This window comes from Lithobates pipiens, unplaced genomic scaffold (assembly GCF_037356315.1).
Source record: "Lithobates pipiens isolate NorthernLeopardFrog02 unplaced genomic scaffold, aLitPip1_a1.2 Scaffold_16, whole genome shotgun sequence".
Taxonomy (NCBI): domain Eukaryota; kingdom Metazoa; phylum Chordata; class Amphibia; order Anura; family Ranidae; genus Lithobates; species Lithobates pipiens.
Window position 1 is genome coordinate 548,796,928 of NW_027507748.1, and position 21,365 is coordinate 548,818,292.

Genomic DNA, 21,365 nt, shown 5'->3' on the forward strand with positions numbered 1-21,365 from the left:
AGTACAACCAATGCAATGAAATGCATGTTTTCCCCATATGAAACCATTGTATTTGAGGATTGAATTGCAATACCAGATTTTACCAGCAGTGGTGCTGTAAGTGGACTTTATGTTTACAAATCCCTGTTCTTTGAAAACTTGCCTCCTGCAGGAGGGGTGACTTCCCCATGCTTCTACATGGAGCTTTTCCCCTGTAAATACTATATTAAGGCTTGACATGGATTTCAGTAGAATAACAACTGATAAACTACCAACATGAAAACATTTTACAAGACTGATTATTGTCATTTTCTCCCACAGTGATCCTGAGTCAACAGCTTTTAATGTAGGCCAGCTGCATGTGACCGTGTATTACCCAGCAAAAGAGGGAAAGCTTTTGGCAGTGATGCACAGCTGCAGGTAAGAAAAATCTGCTTGTAACAAAATATAGCTATGGCAAGCAAATGACTTTAATACGTTTTATATATTTAATGCTGAATGTATTGTTTTGCATAGACAATTAATAGTGTGAACTTTGAAAAGGATTTTTTACCAGCTTCAGCTGTACAGAACTTCTGTTCTTATTTCTCTTTCTGGATTGTTTGTGACATAATAGTCTTCACTCGCTGTTGATTTTCGGTCATAATCTGGTCTAATTCTATAATGACATTTCCCATATCTTGGGTAAAGAAAAGGCTGAGGTCCGAGGTTATATTTGCAAAATTGCTTGCTGTCCCTATATATACTGTACAATCTACAAGGGCATATTTTTAAAAAAGACTACTGATCAGTCTCTAAACTCAAATTAACATATGGTTCCTTGTGTAGTTTACGCCATAGAGAACCATTCGTGATCTCAGTAGTGCAGCCAAGGTATTGTGCAGCTCTTGCCTTAAAGCTCAACTTGCCAGGCCCTCTCCCCTTTTGTTCCCCACCCCTATTGGAGCATCCCTGCAGCCTTAAAAATAAATCGATGACTATACTTAGCTTTCTTTTTTTTTTTTTTTTTTTTAACAAGCTGTCTTTGGTTTAGTGCACTGACATCAGGAGGTGGAGGTGCGTGGATCCTAAATGCTTTATAGTGCAGCACCATTAAATGATGTGGCATGGCGCTCTGTAGCATTCTCTTATTAAGTCCAGGGCAGGGGACAGAGCCTGGACTCACACAAAGCAAATTGAATGATACTGGATGTCATTCAACCTGTAAGAAGACTGGAGCTGAATTAGTGAGCAGGTAAGTCTGCAGGAGACGGCACCAAAGAGAAGGTGTATATAACAGCCGGCGCTGCTTTTTTTATTTTATTTTTTTATTTTAATTTTTTACCAGCTGCTTGGGGATCAAATTTTTTTTTTTGTACGTATTATATCACAAAACACATTTAATTGTATATTTAACAGAGCAGATGGTAGAAAATAGCAGAAATTCATTGTTGGTGTTTACACTTGAAATATAATGCTTCAAAAACAAACTAAAATCTTCATCACTACAAGAACTACCTGCAATGCCTGCTTTCCTTACCCTCTTCTTTCACAGCAATATAATATTTTAAGATATTGTTTATTGGATTTATAAACAATACAAAGGATATTTGTGGTACTGTGAAACAAAGGTGGGCTTGTTAACAAAGAAAACAAGGCATTGTATAGAGTATAATTAGTATAACAAGACATCCCCTCGAGAGTCCCCCGCGGGTTGAACCAAAAAAAAAACGATCAGCTCTGGTCGGGACCGCTGTACTAACCATGCAAAGTTAGTTCAGCGATCTCACCCGCTAAGCTCATATGTTCTGCCAGGGGGATGCCCCCACCAGAACACTCCGATCAGCGCTCTCTGCCATTGAAGTCAGCCGATGCTGGTTTTCCAGCATGCACGTCCTACAGAAACCGGCCGGCTTCTGTCGGACAGACAAACATATACACGGGGCGAAAGTCTGCAGTTTATTTATTTTTTTTTTTAAACGACAAATGTCTCCTGACATTCGGCCCATTTGTACCTGGCTTTAAGTGAACAAATAGGAAGGGAAAGGGGGAAGATAGAGGGGAAGGATGGGGGGCACAGTAGTAGTACTAAAACTGGCCATAGATGTTTTTTTTTTTTTTTTTATCAGCCAGCCAGCTGATCAAAAAAAAGAAAAAGAACAGATTCACCCATCCACGTATTCAAGGTAAATGAAGCAATCCTCCTCGCTGTGCTAATGTATCCTGACAGCAGAGGAGTCCTCCTCTGTCAGAATATGCTGCAGCTGGTTGACTGCAAGCGCTGATTGAGTGAAAATATACCAACAATTATAAAAAAGAGAAAAAGAAGAGAGTTTATTGGGACTTTAAATGAGGCATAAAGGGGCCGTTTAAGTCCCCTCCTCCATCCCGGTTCAATATATTAAATAAAAGAGCACAAATGACGGGACTTTTCCATGAAGCACACAGGAGGAATAGAATAAATTAAATCAAAAATAGGTTTTAATTGGTTCAAATTGTCATAAAGTATTCATATTAATTGGTTCTATGCATTTTGCTATACATTAATATTTTTACAATTCATTAGAAAATATTGCACATTGACATTCCAACAAGGAGTTAATGCATATATTATGGGATACATAAGATAATTGAAACATGATTTTGTACATTGAAATTACTGACTGTACAAACATCGCAAAAAAAAAAAACGCTGAAAAAAAAATAATATAAAAAAAAAGGAACAGATGAAAAAGGAACGGCCATCAAGAGAATTCATACGTGTGCACACTTGGTGGTTGTTATCTCTATGCGTTTCAAGGCCTTATAGCCTATCATCAGGAGCAAAACCATGGTAGTGATCTATGAATGAAAAAAATATATATTTTATTTGGATATTATAAATAAAATACAAAGGGCCAACCCCGGACATGGGAGATTCCCCCCTTGAACTCAATTAGCCCAATCACTTACATGTGGGTCCTCGCGATGGTGGCACAGCCAGTGAGATTCCCAGACCAGCTGGAGAAACCCCGTCTGGGAGCTGAGGGGACGCGATACGGCACACAGCCCAAAATTGACAGTGCCCCATGTGGGTCAGGGTGTATACAATGATGGTGATGAATGGGAAAACCCCTGTGTTGGAGAACTAGTGTAAAAAAACAACAAAAAAATAAAAATGAGTAGTGGAAGTATGAAGGGACAAGGAAAAAAGGGGGAGAGGGAAAGGTGATCAATAGTAGAAAAAGAAATGGTGAAGGGTGAAAAAAGTAAATACCCAAATCTCCATAATTGAAGGCAAAGGTGCCTGTGTGCATCTAATGTTGCTGATGAGGGCGATGTGATCAGTGCTAAGTGTACACCCAAATGAGGAAGGAGCCCATATAGGTGCTGCAGCCGTAGCCACGGCCTCAACGGCATGCGCAAGTCCACCTGAGGGAAGGAAGAGAAGGCGCGACCAACCGGGAATCCAGGTCGCCATGGCCCCACAGCCTGAGGCACCAAACAAACCATCCTCCAGTGAGTCAAAAGATGGTAAACACACAGCCAGCAGTGCAGTGTCTCAAGGACACCTTACACCCAGCATAGGATGCGTGACTTCGACGCGCATGGAGGAAACCCCCACCCACCCCACGTCAGAACAGGGCGGAAGGAGGATCCACAGTCCGCGTCGCAGCTCCCAAATGGGACACAATGGGCAAGGTTCAATGAAAAGACACAGCCGAGACCACCACTGTGCACATGCAAGGGAAAAAAAAACAGAATAGTAAAGTTAACTTAAAAAAAGATAAATAAAATATGGAAAATAAAAAGCACTAGAAATAGTTTAAAACGGCTGAAAAACAGCCATTTTGGTATATAGGAAAATAATTATTGTTAGTGCGACCGTGTGCCTCCATCCCTAAATATTTTAACCACTAGAGATCCGCGCTATAGCCAAATGACGGCTACAGTGCGGACCTCCTTTGCCGGGACTACGTCTATTGACGTCGTCTCTTGCACGAGCGGCCTGCGCGCCCCCCCTGAGGGGCACGCGCCGCGGTCTCTGTGAGCGGCGAGTCTATGAGACGCGCCTGATCACGGATCCGAGCAAGGGGTCGATCCCGACCCCTTACCACGTGATCAGCTCTCAGCCAATGACAGCTGATCATGTGATACAACTGATCCGGTAATCGGCTATTTCCTCCTCACGCTGACAGCGCGAGGAGAAAAAAAAAGAGCCGATCACCCGCGGCCGTGATCGGGACATTAGTCCCGATCACGGCCAGCTTACCAGTGCCCCGCTGCCCCCCTCAGGAATAAATAAGTACCCCCTGTAAGTGCCACCCAGCAGTGCCCACAGTGCCACCCACAATCTGCCTCAACGGTGCTGCACCCCAGTGCCACATATCCGTGCCCATCAGTGTCATCTACCAGTGCCCATCAGTGCCGCCCATCAGTGCCCAGCAGTGCCACCTATCAGTGCCACCTATTAGTGCCCATCAGTCCCATCTATCAGTGGTACCTATCAGTGCTCCTTAGTGCCACCCATCCGTGCCATCTTATCTGTGCCCATCTTTGCCCATCAGTATTGCCTTATCTGTGCCTATCGGTGCCACCTTATCTGTGCCTTTTAGTGCCGCCTTAACTATGCCTATCAGTGCCCACCAGTGCAGCCTATCAGTGCCGCCTCATCAGCGCACTTCAATGAAGGAGAAAAATTACCTGTTTGCAAAATTTTATAACAAACTATTAAACATGATTTTTTTTTTGCATCTTTTTTTGTTTGTTTAGCAAAAAATAAAACTCCCAGCTGTAATTAAATACCACCAAAAGAAAGCTTTATTTGTGGGAAAAAAAATGATAAAAATTTCATTTGGGTACAGTGTTGTATGGCCGCGCAATTGTCATTTAAAGTGCTTCAGCGCTGAAAGCTGAAAATTGGTCTGGGCAGGAGGGGGGTTTAAGTGCCCAGTAAGCAAGTGGTTAAAAAAGAGAATTAAGAGAGTTTATTGGGACTTTAAATGAGGAATAAAATTTTCTAATGAATTGTATAATTGTAAAAATATTAATATGTAGAAAAAGGCATAGAACTAATTAATATGAGCTAACAACAACTGAGTGTACACACGTATGAATTCTCTTGATGGCCGTTCCTTTTTCATCTGTTCCTTTTTATTTTTTATTTTTTTCAGCGTTTTGTACAGCCAGTAATTTCAATTTACAAAATCATGTTTCAATTATCTTATGTACGTTATGACAATTTGAACCAATTAAAACCTATTTTTGATTCAATTTATTCTATTGCTCCCGTGTGCTTCATGGAAAAGTCCCGTCATTTGTGCTCTTTTATTTAATACCAACAATCATGTTCAAGTCGATAAGATTCTCTACTCTTGAATGGGAATGGCCATAGATGAATCAAAATTTGCCTGGTCCTTGCTGAACCAGTTACATTTTAATCCATATATAGCCAGCTTAAACCACTAGTGCAAATGTTGTCATAGCAGCACTAGGAGAGAAAAGTGTGACTGGCATGTCACTCATGTTGGGAACAGACAGTGCTGCAGAGAAGCGAGAAAACAATGTGAGATCTGCAGGGTGTTATGAGACTTGTCAGCTGCTCATACCTCTGGATTCTTCTATCTGTAGCTCATTCTCTCCTCTCCCCACCTGCCCCTGCACCTCACCTCAAGTTGCACCTTTCAGTTTTACTTATCCTTTACATAATACCCTACAACAATAATTAAAGGTTTGTTCATGCGCTTACCATTCTCATTATGCATGTATTAAAAAAGCTGCTGAACTTTTATGAGTTCCAAAGTGTAATTGACCCTGTATTATAATACCCTATTTTTGTTAACCTCTTTTTTTTTAGGAACTTAAATGTTGGTTCCAAGGAGCTCCCCGATCCTTACTTGTCTGTCCTGTTGGTGCCTGATAAAAACCGAGCCACAAAGCGTAAAACCAGTGTGAAGAAAAGAACTGCAAATCCTGAGTTCAATGAGAAGTAAGTACATCCACAATAGAATGGCCCATTATTACCTAACTTATGGTTCAATTCCCACTATACTTAGTGTAGTTTTATATATAATGTAAGGGGGGCGGCTCAACTGGTATTGGCAGTGGTAAACCATGCATGAGACAGGCACATCCTGGAACAGTTCAAGCAGGCTTATCTTAAACTTTAATTCAGCAAGGCAACAAGCAAACGCAGCTTCAAGGCAGGAGGGCCATGTACTGCAGCTCGATGGCATAAAATGAAAAAATTAATAAAAATCAGCTCAGTCAGTTTTCCGCTGTCAGGGTTCCCCCTAATGTGTTCCCCAAAACAATCAGCTCTTGTACCCTTTTTAGTGTTCTGTAGGTATTCAGCCTTTTCACTCAGCAGGAGTCAAACACGGCAAAGAGAATGAGAGCTCTAAACATCAATCTGCTTGCATATAATTAAAGACTTTTGTACATCTGTGCTTAATACCAAAAAAGATGTGGACCAAGGAATAGTGGCTCATCCCACCCAAAACTCTACAAAGTTCACCAAGCTCCAGGGCTCGGAACAGTACCTACTAATTTTATGAGAAGACATTTGTTTGTGTTTCATGATCAACCCTGGAGCCCCTCACCAGGTGTAGGTGAGAAACCTAGGTAACACATATACACCAAAATATTTAATTGCTAAACATTTACATAAAAGTGCAACACTCTTAGCCTTTGTACACACGGTCGGACATTCCGACGGAAAATGTCCGATCGGACCGTGTTGTTGGATAATCCGACTGTGTGTGGGCTCCATCGGACTGTTTCCGTCAGAATATCCTACGGACGAAGTTTTAGAGCTGGGCTATAAAACTTTCCGACAACATGATCTGATCGGACTTTGTCCGATTGTGTGTAGAGAATTCCGATCGGACAAAGTGCCAGGCATGCTCAGACCAAATTCCTAGACCAAAGCTATTGGCTACTAGCCTGAACGTAGTCCGGTCGTAATGAAATAACGTCATCACGTTACGTACGATCGGATTTTCCGACAACTTTGTCCTACCGTGTGTATGCAACACAAGTTTCGGACAAAATCCATCAGACAAATTCAGACGGATTTTGTTGTCGGAATGTCCGACTGTGTGTACAAGCGCTTAGATATACAGTGCCAGTTACCAAACTAAACTAAATGATCTTTGAACAAAGCACCTAAATAAATATCAGATAAAGTCCTTGACAGCAGAAGAGGGGAGATCATAGGGTGCCAATATATTTATTTAATCTTTAAACCAAACACTCAAACTGGTGTGGACTCACACTCTTGAAGAATGCTCTCTTTGACCAAAAGCTGCACTAAGTGGTTTGAGGCAAAGTGCAATGACCTTACTTGAGTTTTGTCACTCAGACTTCATCCGAAAAAGATGTTGATACACTGTGTCCCTTGGCAAAATGATCTGAATCTGATGTAATAAGGCACAGTTGAGCGCTTTTGGTTTTCATTCAATTATGGACTATGTTTATTTCATGATGTCTATTGACTGATGTCGTCCTTTGTTGGAAATACTTGCTTTTGGTATAATATAGATTGTGTTCATTTAAGCACTTAACACGTTATTGGAATTTGCCACTTTGTTTAAAATGTATTTCATACTTTATTGATAACTGGCACTATTTATCTTTGAGTCTATGCTTAAAACGCAGTTCCAGTCTCTAAAACAAAAAAAAAAAATTAAGTCAGCAGCTACTAATAAATGTAGCTGCTGACTTTTAATATAAGGACACTCCCACAACGTCTGCCCCCCGAAGCCAATTCATCCATCAACTTAGGTGCAGGTGCCGGCATTGCAACTAAGGAAAACCTGAAGGCTTCACTGCCGGTTTCCTACTGCGCATGCACAAGTTGTACTGCGCTTTCTATTGGCTTACACTTAGTTTGATTTTGGCCTGGAACTCTGCTTTAATGTAAAAAAAAAAAATCAGCGTTGTGCTTTATGTACTCCTGGAAACGAGGACTAAAATGTTAGAAAACACTTAAACTGACATTTTGTGTAGACTGATATGCTCCTGTTTTTTTGCTGGTGCTGAAAGGTGGCATTTTGGATTTCTAGACTTCTAGACTGTTGGTGCATCATACAGAATCCTACAGACAGCTGTGACTGTGTGTTTGAGAATGTTGTGCTGAGTGCAGGTTTATAAAAAAAAAAATTGAACAAGCATTAGAGAACATGTTTATTGACTTATGTCAACGTGGCATTAATACTCAGCCCTATGTATTCTGTAGAAGTGTTGTCCATAAGGTACAGAAACCCCAATATGTAGGGTCTGATGTACCATTGACATGCAGTAAGTGAAGTATTTGGGATGCAGCCATAGCAACTACTTACATGCTTGCTTAGTGCTTAAACACTTTCCAACCATTTTAAAAACAAGAGTAAGGCCTTCGTTTGCACTTGCTTAAGGCTGGGTTCACACATGCTGCAGCTCACAGCAGGGGGTCAGGTGCTTCCCCGTTCACTGATTCATATCCCAATTTTTGTCTGAATTTGCAGCTGAATCAGAACCAAAAATGCACAGGACCCTTTCCAAATTTGGACCACGGCCATCCGGAGGTGTGTGTGAACCGGCTCCATTGAGAGCCGGGCACACTCTCCTGTCATGCGATTTTATTGTCGAGAAACCCAAATCCAGCTTTTTTAAAGCACTCTGAACGTCAGTCAAAAAACCTATCACTAAATAAAATGGTTAGATCACAGTCCTTTTTCACATGTTGTATTTGCTTTTCTGAAAAAATTATACCCCATTTCGCTTTAGTGGAGCTTCAAAGTCTTTCCAAAGCTAGCTTACAGCACCTGCAGCATTTGAGAGGCTTTTATTCAGCTTTAAAGAGGAAGTAAACCCTGATGAGTTTACTTCCTCTTTCATTCCCTGCAAAGGCAAAGCATAATGGACTACTATGCATTGCATAGTAGCCCATTATGTGCCACTTACCTGACACAGGAGCCAGCGAAGTCACCGCTGTCCCCTGTAGTCCGCCGCATCCATCTTGTTGGTGGGGTCTCGCAGCTCCGCCGCTGTTATTCGGCGAAGCCGCGATGACGTCACTCCCGCGCATGCGCGCGGGAGCTGACATGCGCGGCAGCTCCGTCGCTGAGAATGCCGCTCTCAGTGGGCCTGTGCGCCGCTGTCTACGGCGCATGCACCGTAGACAGTGGTGCCCGTTTTCGGGCAAATATCTCCTAAGCCATATAGGTTTAGGAGATATTGCTTGGACCTACAGGTAAGCCTTAATCTAGGCTTACCTGTAGGTCAAAGTGGTTTGTAAGGGTTTACAACCACTTTAACTTAATTTTGTTTTGTAGTTTTTGCAGGTATGAGATATATACACACACACACACACACACACACACACACACACACACACACAGCATCTGCCAAGCTTCATTAAAGCTTCATAAAAGCATCACTGAGGCATCAAAAAAAACATGTTGATGAAATCAAAGCAAGTGTAAATGAGCGCTTACAGGAGACTCCCTCTAATGTAGCTTAAAGTCTTTATCATTGTCCGTATTAATCATCCATTGGTAGAACAGGTAAATAATGTACTGAACCTATATTGTTGTGATTGCAGATTAGAGTGGGAGATACCACTGGAGGAAGCCACAAGGAGGAAACTGGAGATATCTGTGAAAAATAATGTGTCTTTCATGTCCAGGGAAAAGGAGATGATCGGAAAGGTAAAACCTACTACAAAATGACCAAGCAGATCATTCCCGAAAAAACGTTTGTAGAAGTGAACTTTAAAGTCTTTATCACTTTTGCAGCCAAATTGCGATAACACCTACTTTATATGTTCTCATTCAAAAAAAAATTGCTGTTCATCATTTTAAATACTCATTCCTGATAACTGTGGCGCTGAAAAATCCTACTTGGTTCTCATTGTTTACAAGAGGGATGGGCAGCTGCGTTTGCCTTTATTAACCTTGTCTGTACTGTGCTAGCAGATCATTATCAGTTGTAAATTCGATTTAAACATTTTCCTAACAACAAGATTTAGAAGCCATCCTTCTGCATTATATGATAATAAGTGGAAACAGAGTCTGTCCTAAGCCTTTCATTAGGGGACAGACTTAAGCCTAGTACACATGGATCGAATGATGGACGACATCGGCTGGTTCAATAAAAAAAATGGCTGATATTCTACCCGTGTGTATGGCAACCAGTCCGATAGAAGCCAGCCATTCAGGCAGCTTCTGTTGGACGAGCATACTGGCGGGGGTGTGGGGGGGCATCCTCCTGTCAGAACACAATAGCTCAGTGGGGGAGATTACTGTACTAACATCAGATTGTTAAAAACTGACAGCTCTGGTGGAGCTGCTGTGCTTTTTTTTCAACCTGTCGGGTTGAGCAAAAAAAAAAAAAACTGATAGTGTGTACAAGGCTTAAGGCAGTCCATCAAAACTAGACAAAAAGACGGGTTTACCAGAAAGTTATCCACTGTAATATAGTGAACACTTATAGATCACTCACCACATCAGGCGTCGTTACTATAACTGAATCATATAATCATATAATGCAAAAAACCTGGTATAGAACACCATGAAAACAAGGTGTTACTATTAACAATTGAATCATACTAGAGTGTAATCAAAGTGTAATTAAAGAATAGAATTTATTAATATCAACAAGATAAGAATGCAAAATATAATGTTCTTTGCCAAAGTTAGTGCTGTAGTTTCACAATAACACAGGCTTCCACATCAGTACTACAGTGAGTACGTAGGGTGTGGATACCAAACAAACCCTGACAAAAAAACATGACAACATAGACACATGAATCCCTCATCTTACCTGTCCTTGGGTTGCATATAATGATATCCTGTGTATCTGCTGGCTAAGAAGTAGGCAGAACCACCATGTGTATCATACAAGAAGGCATCTCTTGTCTCCGTTGCTCAGCTGACTCTCCCAACACCAGCAACAGGGCTTGTATAGGTGGCGTCACATGACGCTTGTGACGTCAACGCATTTCGCTAAAGGAAGCAGCATATCGAATCACTCCTGCTGAGCTATTGTATTCTGTTGGCGGGGAGCCTTACCTGCTGGCAGAATACAATGATCAGCTCTGCCGGCTTTAGCTGGCGGCCCTGATCATTCGGGAAAAACCCAACAGGCTGGTTGTACACAATTCAATCGATCATAAAAGGTAATCATTTTTTACATTTTTAGGTATGATGTGTGAATGGTAACACACAACCTACATTTTTTTTTCTTCAAATTGGACTGCAAAAGTGGAAATGTACTTTAAATGTCAGTGGCTTTTCACTAGGTGGACAGCACATATTGCACCTTGCAATCCTCGACCTTTCACTAGCGAGCTCTTGATTGACAAAAAGTGATCGTTATTATGTATGATTATTATATTATTTATTTTTCATATTCCCCTTCAGAAACCATTATTGAACTGACTGTTTGAAATACAATGACCCCCCCGCAGAGAATCAATATAATGTATTCTCATTGCATATATACCATTTAAAAGCTGCTGCATCCACATTTGCTGGAAAAGAAACATACTGAAGGAGTGATGACCTCATCTCTTTGCTGCTGATCTTTCACTGTCTGGGATCACTCCAGTTCTAGAGGCCATTCAGTTCGCATTGTGCGCTATACAAGTATTTCATTCATTCAGTTCTCTACTGCAGTATTATTAATGACAGGTAGACATCCTGGCTCTGCTGTGTGCCAGGGCTATACAAATATCTAGGCTGGCTAAACAGAGTTACACATTACTACAACTTGGAGGCTGTGTTATAGTCAGATGTGGGTAAAATGTGTGAAAGTCCTGCATATTATACTGTAACCACACTCCACACAGCTACTTACATGGGGTATGTTGGACTGGGCAGCTTACTGAATCGTTGCTGAGGCTCATGCTCTTTTTATGGGGAATGTACTGCAGTCAGATTTGGCCTTCAAGGACAGGTTTGTATCTGGTGACTGTGATGAAATAATTCTACTCCACATATTAAAATGGAATGGAACTTTGCAGTGGATAACTGGGTGGACTGTTGCATTAAGACTCTATGTGGTATTTATAGGTGGAGCCCTGAGCAGGTAGGACCTATTCCTGGTATCCAATGAAAGGCTTAATTTTTGACTAGAGTGTGCCTTTAATGCTTGTGTATCTACCTTTTTTATTACAGGTTATTATTGACCTCTCTCAGGTGGACTTGTCAAAAGGAGTCAACCAGTGGTAAGTGTCAAACAGTATGTCGTTCTTCATGTACTGTCAGCATTCTAGTCTACATAAGAAAAGCTGTGACTTTTCTTTCACTGACAAAAACTTGCAGAAGTATGTGTTCCCTTTTAGCAAATCAGGTTTAAAGTGGTTGTAAACCCTTACATATACCCAGTGAAGTGACTGGCCTCAGGCGATATACAGAAATAAAACAAATCCTCCTAAGCTATACCTGTTTACTTGCAGTCTTCCCTTCTCTACATCTGTTCAAAGTCCAGAATTTATAAAGCTTGTCTGAGCTGTCAGAAAAAAGGGAGCAGAGAGCTGAAATTCCACTCTGCAGAGCTCAGTGACCTGAGCTCTGAGAGCTGATTGGATGGAAGGGAAACACCCCACTTCACACAGCACACAGGAACTAAGCTGAGTTTGTCAATCAAAGGCTGTGCGATCCCTCCCGTCACCTTTTTTCCCCACTTGGTGTCAGGATAACTCGGCAGCAGACAGGAATGGCACTTCATGCTCTTAAGAGAAGAAAGAGCTATAGAGGGATATGCTTTGTTCGTATTTTATGTCTGAGGTTTACAACCACATAAACCACTTGCCGACCAGCCACCAAAGTTATACTGCAGCAGGTCGGCTCTATTGCGCAAATCGCCGTATGTGTACATTGCTTCGTGCAATAGATACAGTGAGCGATCGCTCCACAGAGAGCCAGAACAGGGATCTGTCAATGTAAACAAACAGATGCCTGTTCTTTCAGGGGAGTACAGAGTGATCATCTGTTCCTAGTGATTAGGAACAGCATCCTCATGTCAGTCCACTCCCCCCACAGTTAAAAACACCTCCCAGGGAACACATTTAACCCCTTAATCGCACATAGTGTTAACTCCTTCCCTGCCAGTGTAATTTATACAGTAATCAGTGTATCGATGTTTGACTTAGATCCAGTGGCGGCTGGTGTTTTATTTTTTGGGGGGGCAGACAACGCCAAACCCCCTCCACACCATTGGTCGTCAGCAGCAGCCTCTGCCCCCCTATCCCGGCACTTACTCCCTCAGTTGCAGGCGGGTGGGCTCCTATGGGCAGTGTGCAGCGGCTCCTGTGTCCTTTCTACATCACGGCAGCTTGCGCCGTGCGGTTCCTCCCTAGGCGCCCAATAGGATTGCCCGTCCTTTCAGCCAATCTGGTGACCCATTTCCTGATTTGCCGGGAGGAGAATATATTGATTCGCTGTTATTACACACCTGGGTTAGCTCGGAGCGCACGCCCTGCTACCTAAGTCCACCCTATATTGAAGCCTATTAGAGCCTCTGGATCTAATTGGTGCTTCAAAAAAACAACCCCTACGCATTGAAATCCATGTGCCGGTGTCCTGAAAGGGGCTGGATGCATGGATAGAAGAAGCGGGGATGGACAGGGAGGGGTGGCCCCCTTAATGGACGAGGTGCCCCCTAGATCAGGCCCTACTGCTTCAGTTTGCTTTGTGACTTGCTGTAAAGTGAGGGTTTTTTTTTTTTTTTTGCAGTATGATTACTTGAGGAGAGGAGATTGGGAATATGCTTCCTCCTGCTTACAGCAGACTTGGCAAAGTCACTTAAATGGGGCTAAGAGAGAATATTTTTATAGTTCAGATTACCATTTTAGAAGCCTTCAGGCCAGTCAGGTGAAATGCAGGAATTGTGGTAGATATTGAAGGTAATCCACTGTTGGATTTTGTCATTAGTTAATATGATAGACCATGCAAAAGGAGCCGGCGGAATATGCAAATATAGGTGAACACGCCCTGAATCCCAAGTGGACACAAAGAGAGTTGGGAATTATGGTTGGGAGATGTACCAGAAGCTGGCTCACCTACAACTAATAAATCGCTTTTATAATAAATACATAAAAAATGTAGAATGGTAACCCCTGATAATGGCTTCACCAAGTGGAGATATCTCACCAACAAAGCCTCTGAGAGAAATAGAAAAGGGTCAGGTACCTTACCTCCTTTAGCATCTTTTGAAAACTGAAATATCACTTTTGATGGTGGACTGACTCTTAATATAGAATATTTTTGTCTAAAGGGTACAATTTTACTTGTAAAAAAAATAGCAGGTCTATACATTTCAAGTTCTCTGTTCCAACATGTAATAGTGGGCTGTTTGTACCAACTTCCTGATGACCTCAGCCATGTTTTTCCTTTCTAACCAATTGGTCTCTTGGCAGGTATGAGCTGAAGAGTGACAGGAGCAGCGTCTAATCTTTTACTGTGACACTGAGAAGAACGTGAGCCATGAATCCCCTCCGGGAGACCTTGCCTGCTGAACCCCACACTGCTTCTGTCCCATCTAGTCTCCAGAGATAACAGAGGGAGGACAAAGAAACACTTCACTGGCATTTCACAAAAGGATGTGTCAGAGAGTGACATCCCTGGATCTTGTGGGGTCCAATATGTAGCCAAGCAATAGACACTGTAGCATAATGAGGATCAGTGCTGCCTAATGACTGCAACAGTGTAAAATGATATATCTTGGCACTGTCAGCTAGTGTTTCCAGTATAACTCCATTCCTCCACTCCTAGTCCCTGTGTCTCTGCATGGCTATATTACTGGTGGAGTAAGATCTCATCTGCTATAGTTCAGAAAGTGCTGCTTTTAGAGATGTCGAGTACGCACTTACAAGGTTACTGTCAGCTTTTATGTAGAAGAAAGTATTATTGGACTGATACACTTAACATTTTCAGAATCATGCTTACATTCTGGCTTGCTGCTTAGAAATTCCTCCATTATACCGAGCCAAAGATGTCTATAGTTGGAATTATTTTTTACCTTTTAAGGCCTTATACTGTCAGTATGCCTGTTTTACTTGGTTGTTACAACCACTCCTGTACTTTTTTTTTTTTTTATTATTATTATTTGTCAAATTTCAGCTTTTTTTAATGTTTAACATCAGATGTGTGTGTGTTTGTTTTTGTTTTTTAATGTGTGTGTATGTATATCCTGTGGCACAAGTATACTCTATTTAAGGCAACCATTGCCAGGCAAGATTATGTGGCTGAAGAAATTCCAAAACAATGGTTCCCCTCCAAGCAGAATAACGTGCTAAAACATTCCATCTTTTACCAATCATGACTCATTGCTGCCAATTAAATCTTTATAAGTTTGAAATAAAAATGCAATCGTATATGTATAGATTCAGTATTGGCCATTTTTATTAATATTGGCCTACTAACCAAATCTTCTGTTGCATGCTGTAGTCAACCAGACCATTCATTTTTGTAGTACTTTTAGAGCCTCTAGGTTAGGGCTTGGTCTGCTTGTCTAGGTTCCCTGCCAGGTATGAGACAGCCAAAGCATTGTATGTATACAGGATGCAAGATGTAATGAATTGGAACTACACATTGACACTCCGTTATGAAGGTTGGTCAGTTAAAAAGCATACATTCCTATAGATCGCTGTGTGCTGTGCTACAGTGGATCGTCATACTTCTAGTCCGATAGTCATCTACAACTTTAATTATCTAATTAAGATTGCAACCTGATTGGTCACAACAGGACAAGATGTTAATAGGCAGTTTAATAAAAAATTTAATTTCTTAAAGTGATTGTAAAGTTTTGTTTTTCTTAAGTAAAATAGTGAACATGTTATACTTGCCTTCTCTGTGCAATAGTTTTGCACGGAGCAGCTCGGATTCTTCCCTTCTGGGTCAATGCCAGCGCTCCTGTCTCCTCCCCTGCTCAGTGTCCCCATATGAAGCCGCTTCATATGGGGGCACTCATGTGTGCTCGATCCTGAGCTGGGTGGTTTGCATCTATTCAGACTTGCAGCCCAGCTTACAACTTATGATTAGCAGGAGCCAATGGCTATCACTGCTCTCAGCCAATCCTGTGAGACAGGGGAGAAGAGCTGCTGGCAACATGCACAGAGCTGAATCAAAATGGACCTCAGGTAAATATCTGTGGGGGGGCTGCATGGGAGTTACTAGTAAAAGTTATTTTACTTTAATACAGAAAATGTTTTGAGGTAACAAACAAAAATAAAAAATAAACCTTTTACCTTTACAAGAACTTTAAATAGAAATGTCATTGTGTCGGGTTGCTTTGCTGATCACATAAACCTGCCTGTCATATCTCACGTTGCTAGTGAGAAATCTTTATGATTATACTTACATGGGTCGCAGCAAATTTGGTCATTTCAGATTCTGACACATTTATACAGTATATGACAGCAGTCGTATGTGAATGTTATGTTCTCATGCAAAATTAAATCAAGTGAAGGAAGAAACAATACTAAACCAGAGATAACAAATCTGTGTTTATATTGTGATATAATAAATATGGAACGTTTCAGTCTGCAGCTTTTACCATTAGTACATTGATTGTGGGATGGCAACTGCAGTCGCCTGTCAAAAGCTGTGAATTTAATCATGCTTTAGGCCTGTTGGGTCAGTATTTGCAAATAATGGGAAATCAAAGGAAGACAAAAGATTGGATGTGGCATTTGTTTCTTTTTATTATTATTTTTTACTGTTTTTAGCAAGATATAAATGTAGCTGTTACAAAGACAATCAATGTTTTGCACTGCCTGTAGAATCATGTGCTTGTACATGCTCATGACCATTGTTGCATACTATTCAATAAATTGGTCACATTTTAAAGCTGTCTACGTTGTTTGTTTTGTACACATTTGTGTTTATATAACTATCATGGCATTAAAGCTGCCCTGTCTCATTTTTTCATTTCTATTCTGGCGACAACTTAAAATTTGGTATATTCTTTTACTTTCAGGAATAATGGTAAACAGGACAAACAGAGGATAAATCTCCCCAACAGTGGCAGACAACCATAAAAACCTTACATGGGTTCTAAGCCTTCTCCACTCTTTCTAGTCCTGCAGCAGGCAGTTGCTGCCATATCTTTTTGTCAGATTATTACTAAATGGACCTGTCTTTAAAGGGATAGTTCACCTTTACCACAAAGCTACCTATGCAGATAAGGGGCGTCTGTAGATAAAAACAAACTGCGCAGCTCTGTCTAAACTTGAATAAAGCCCTTCTATAGGTGTAGGCCATTTACATACTTTATGAAGCCTGACTGCAATACTCCCAAGACATTGCTAAGTGAGGCCTAGTCATCACTGCTCACCTCCACCATCACAGGAGTGAGCTCCCAAATGAGCTCGGAGCTACTGCATCGGGGGAGAAAGAGTATGTGAGGGGGTTTGAATAAGAGAAAGAGCTCTCTCCTGTGATGGTGGAGGAGAGCAGTGACAACTAGGCCTCACTTAGAAACATCCTGGAAGTATTTTTTTTCTGGGAGGAAAATACAATTTTCTGGGAGTATTTCAGTCAGGCTTCATAAAAGGTATGTATCCTATAGCAAGGGTATTATTCAACCTTAGTCAGAGCTGCACAGTTTGTTTTAATCTACAAACATCCCTTACTTGCATAGGCAGGTTTTTTGTAAAGGTGAACTATCATTTTAATATCTGTACTCTTAGACCAATTACAGCTGATGCTTTTAGCCCTATTGTTTTGTGTGTATGCTCTTGAAAATGTCATTTAGCAAGGCTGAAGAATCTGTATAACTTTTGTTCGATTTACCAAAACCATGTAGTGCGGTCAGTAACCTGTCAATCGCGGTCCACCTGCCAACCGCAGGCAGGTGACAGGTTCCTGCGCCCCTTTTTATGTTAAACCACTGATGATTGGTTGCTAGGACACAGGGTGGTCCTAATCAACCAATTATCAGCTTGCTAATATGAAAAGTCACTCTGCAGCTCTCTGTGGAAGCAGGTAGACCACCTTGTCATCTCCACAGTCTCCTCACCGTGCCTTCTCTGTGCTACTCTTTCTGGTAACTGCATAGACCTTCCCTGCAACACAAAGACGCTCTACCTGTCTGCAATTTCCCACCTTCTTCATATCCTCTGGTAACTGCATAGACTCCACTCTTTTCTTATACACCAGACTAAATTGCCTTACTAAAAATTTGAATCTGCTGTCTATACTTGCTTGTTTGTTTATTTTTGAAAGTGTCACTTATTTTGTATTACGCTGCCTTGGACAAGATCAAACATTTAAAGTGGAGGGCCACCCTGAAAAAAAAAAAAAAATGAAAAAAAAATCTAAAAAAAAAAAAAAATGAAAAAAAAATTTTTTTTTTTACTTACCAGAAGTGCCTGTTGCTAGGCACATAATCCTAATCTTCCTCTTCCTCCTCCGCGGAGATCTTTCTTCTCTCCTCCGTGCGGCGTCTTCTGGGTAATGGGTCGCGCTGTGTTCTGGGAACTGTGTGTTCCAGAACACAGCGCGTCCCATTCACAAAACGATGCGTGACTCGCGCATGCGCAGTAGGAACCGGGCAGTGAAGCCGTAAGGCTCCACTGCCTGTTTCCCTTACAAGGAATGGCGGCGCCGAGAGCCAAGGGACGGGTCGGCCGACATCGCGGGCGCCCTGGGCAGGTAAGTGGGCTGATTAAGTCAGCAGCTGCAGTGTTTGCAGCTGCTGACTTTTTTTTTTTTTTTTAAACGGCCCTCCGCTTTAACCTTATCCCGTTGCCCCCTCTTGCATTGCACTCTGTCCAGGCCAGTTGTTAACCCCACCCACAAGCCTGGTTTTATCAGCTCCTAACTGAAAAATTGTGAATCTTCCCCCCAACACCATTCCTGAATAAATGTAGTTCTTTTCTTGAGTAGGCTGACCACTCCTTGTACAAAGTGTCACTCCGGTGACAAGCGTTTGGCATTTGTACACGGGCACTTTGACTAAGGCACTGCTACAAAAAAGTACAGACGTTAGTGTACCACACCTATTTTACACAAAGTTCCCCTTCATCCTCTAACTTTCCTCAGCCTTCCTTCTATTCCCAGCTCCCCACCCTCCAACATGCTCACATTAATCTTTGCTATAATGTCCTCTATCCTCAAACTCTCATTTCTTTACCCCATCCCCCTCACCCTATACATATCTCCCTCTCTTCTGCTCACTCAAAATTACTGCACTTATCACCTCCTGCTCATTCTAAGCCCACACAGTATCACTACTTCCACTCCACTGCCCTCCTATAAATCCCACTCCCGCCTTACCACCCTAACCCTCCTACTACTCCTAATGTCTGGGGACATCACACCAAACCTCGGCCCTCCCACACCCTTTTCCCACCCCCAAAATTGGCTGTCTACCTCTTCCAACAGTAGTTGTAACTCACCTTCTCATCCCAATTCCCCTGACTCCACAAGTCAGCCCCCCTCTTTCATGTGCCCTCTGCAATGCCCACTCTGTCTTCAACAAACTATTTTCTGTTAATGACCCTTTCCTCTTCAAATCCCTTAATCTATTTGCTATTACCAAAACCTGGCTTAAGGAATTCAACATTACCTCACTAGCTGCCCTGTCCCACAATGGCCTCCTCTGGACTCACTCCACCAGACCCAGTGGACGGAAAGGAGGTGGCATCGGACTTCTCTCCCCACAATGCACATTCCAGGTTCTTCCCACACCTCCCTCTTTTTCCCCCTGCTCTTTCGAAGTGCACTGCATTCATCTTTTCTCGCCAGCTTGTCCGAGGGTCGCACTCATTTATCAGCCTCCTGGACCAGTGTCAGTGTCACACTTTCTGGATGACTTCTCTGCATGGCTATTCTACTTTCTCTCCTCTGAAGTACCTGCCATCATCCTAGGTGACTTTAACATTCCAATGTTAATACTGAAACCACTTTTCAACTGCTCAACCTAACCTCCTTTTTTAACCTAACACAATGGACACAAACCACCACTCACTCCGACGGCAATACTCTCGACCTCGTATTCTCCCATCGCTGCACTCCCTGCAACCACCTTTCCACTCTCTGATCACAACCTTATCCGTTTCACACTCTCCTTGTCTCCTACCTCCCATGCTGCCAACCCACAAACCACTACCCACAGAAACCTTCACAACCTCAACTCTTCCCTTCTTCATTCTGCTGGCCTTTACTACAAAATCACACCCCTGTCCTGCCCAAACCTAACCACTTCCATCCACAACAACATGCTATCATCCTCTCTAGACATACTTGCTCCTCTTTCTACACACAGAACCAGGCCCCATCTGCCACAACCCCAGAAAACAGATGACACCAGAAGTCTCAAGGGACGCAGCCATGCTCTTGAGTGAGCATAGCATAAATCGAAGCCCCTGCAAGAATTTACCCTCTACAAATCTGCCCTTCTCAAATACAATTCCTGCCTCCACGCTGCTAAACAAACCTACTACAATACTCTCATCAAAACCCTCTCATGCAAACCTCATTAACTCTTTTCTACCCTTAATTCCTTACTTCACCCCTACCCACCAACTTGCTTGACGCTCAACAGCTTGCCAACCATTTCAAAAGCACAATCGACACAATTTGCAGGGAGATATCCAGCATTCAACTTCCTCCTCTTCCCAACACATCAGGTCCAACACCACACTCAATACTCTCCTCCTTCTGTCCAGTTACCACAGATGAAGTTGATAAACTCCTCTCCATGGCCCACCTCTCCCGTCACAATTACTTGAGTCCACCTTCCCACTCTATCCTAAACTCCCTAACCCACATCTTCAACCTCTCCCTCTCCTCCGGCACCTTTCCTTCCCTGCTCAGACATGCACCGACTACCCCCATACTTAAAAAACCCACACTAGACCCCACCTGTTTATCCAGGCAAAGATGGCAGCTTCCTTGGCTGAAAATAATGGGGGGGGGAGTTACTTACACTTTAAATCCCCTATACATACACACACTGATCAATCAAAACATGAGCACTGGCCCGATTGCAATGGCTAGACAACTAGGTCAGAGCAACCCCAAAACTGCAGCTCTTGTGGGATGTTCCAAGTATGCAGTAGTCAGACCTACCAAAAATGGTCCAAGGCAGGAAAGCCGGCAAGTAATGGGCGGCCAAGGCTCATTGACGCACATGGGGAGAAAAGTCTGGCCTTTGTAGCCTGATCCATTAGAAGAGCTGCTGTTGCTCAAATTGCTGAAAAATGTAAAGCTGGTTTCAATAGAAAGGTGTCTGAGGCTGCATAGCCAGAGACAGATCAGGTACCTATGCTGACCCATGTCCCCTACCAAACGTGCTTACAATAGGCATGTGAACATCAGAACTGCCCCACAGGAGACATGGAAGAAGATCTTCAGGAGGGATGAGCTCAGGCGTGTTCGCATGGTCCACGTGCTGAGCCCGCCAGGAAGTCGGTGCAACGCTAATCACAGGCAGGG

General features: G+C 42.5%; 1 protein-coding gene across 2 annotated transcripts in view; it reads left to right on the forward strand.

The window, feature by feature from the left end:
- The window catches only part of ESYT1 (extended synaptotagmin 1), a 157,268-nt gene extending 140,496 nt beyond the window's left edge, over nucleotides 1–16,772 (forward strand). For both annotated transcript variants that reach the window (XM_077483405.1, XM_077483407.1), the window contains 5 exons: nucleotides 301–399; nucleotides 5,795–5,926; nucleotides 9,524–9,629; nucleotides 12,099–12,148; nucleotides 14,342–16,772. In XM_077483405.1, coding sequence (XP_077339531.1) covers nucleotides 301–399; nucleotides 5,795–5,926; nucleotides 9,524–9,629; nucleotides 12,099–12,148; nucleotides 14,342–14,375 — 421 coding nt within the window. In that variant the 3' untranslated portion in view covers nucleotides 14,376–16,772. The remainder of the gene's footprint in view (nucleotides 1–300; nucleotides 400–5,794; nucleotides 5,927–9,523; nucleotides 9,630–12,098; nucleotides 12,149–14,341) is intronic.
- The last annotated feature ends 4,593 nt before the right edge of the window (nucleotides 16,773–21,365 follow it).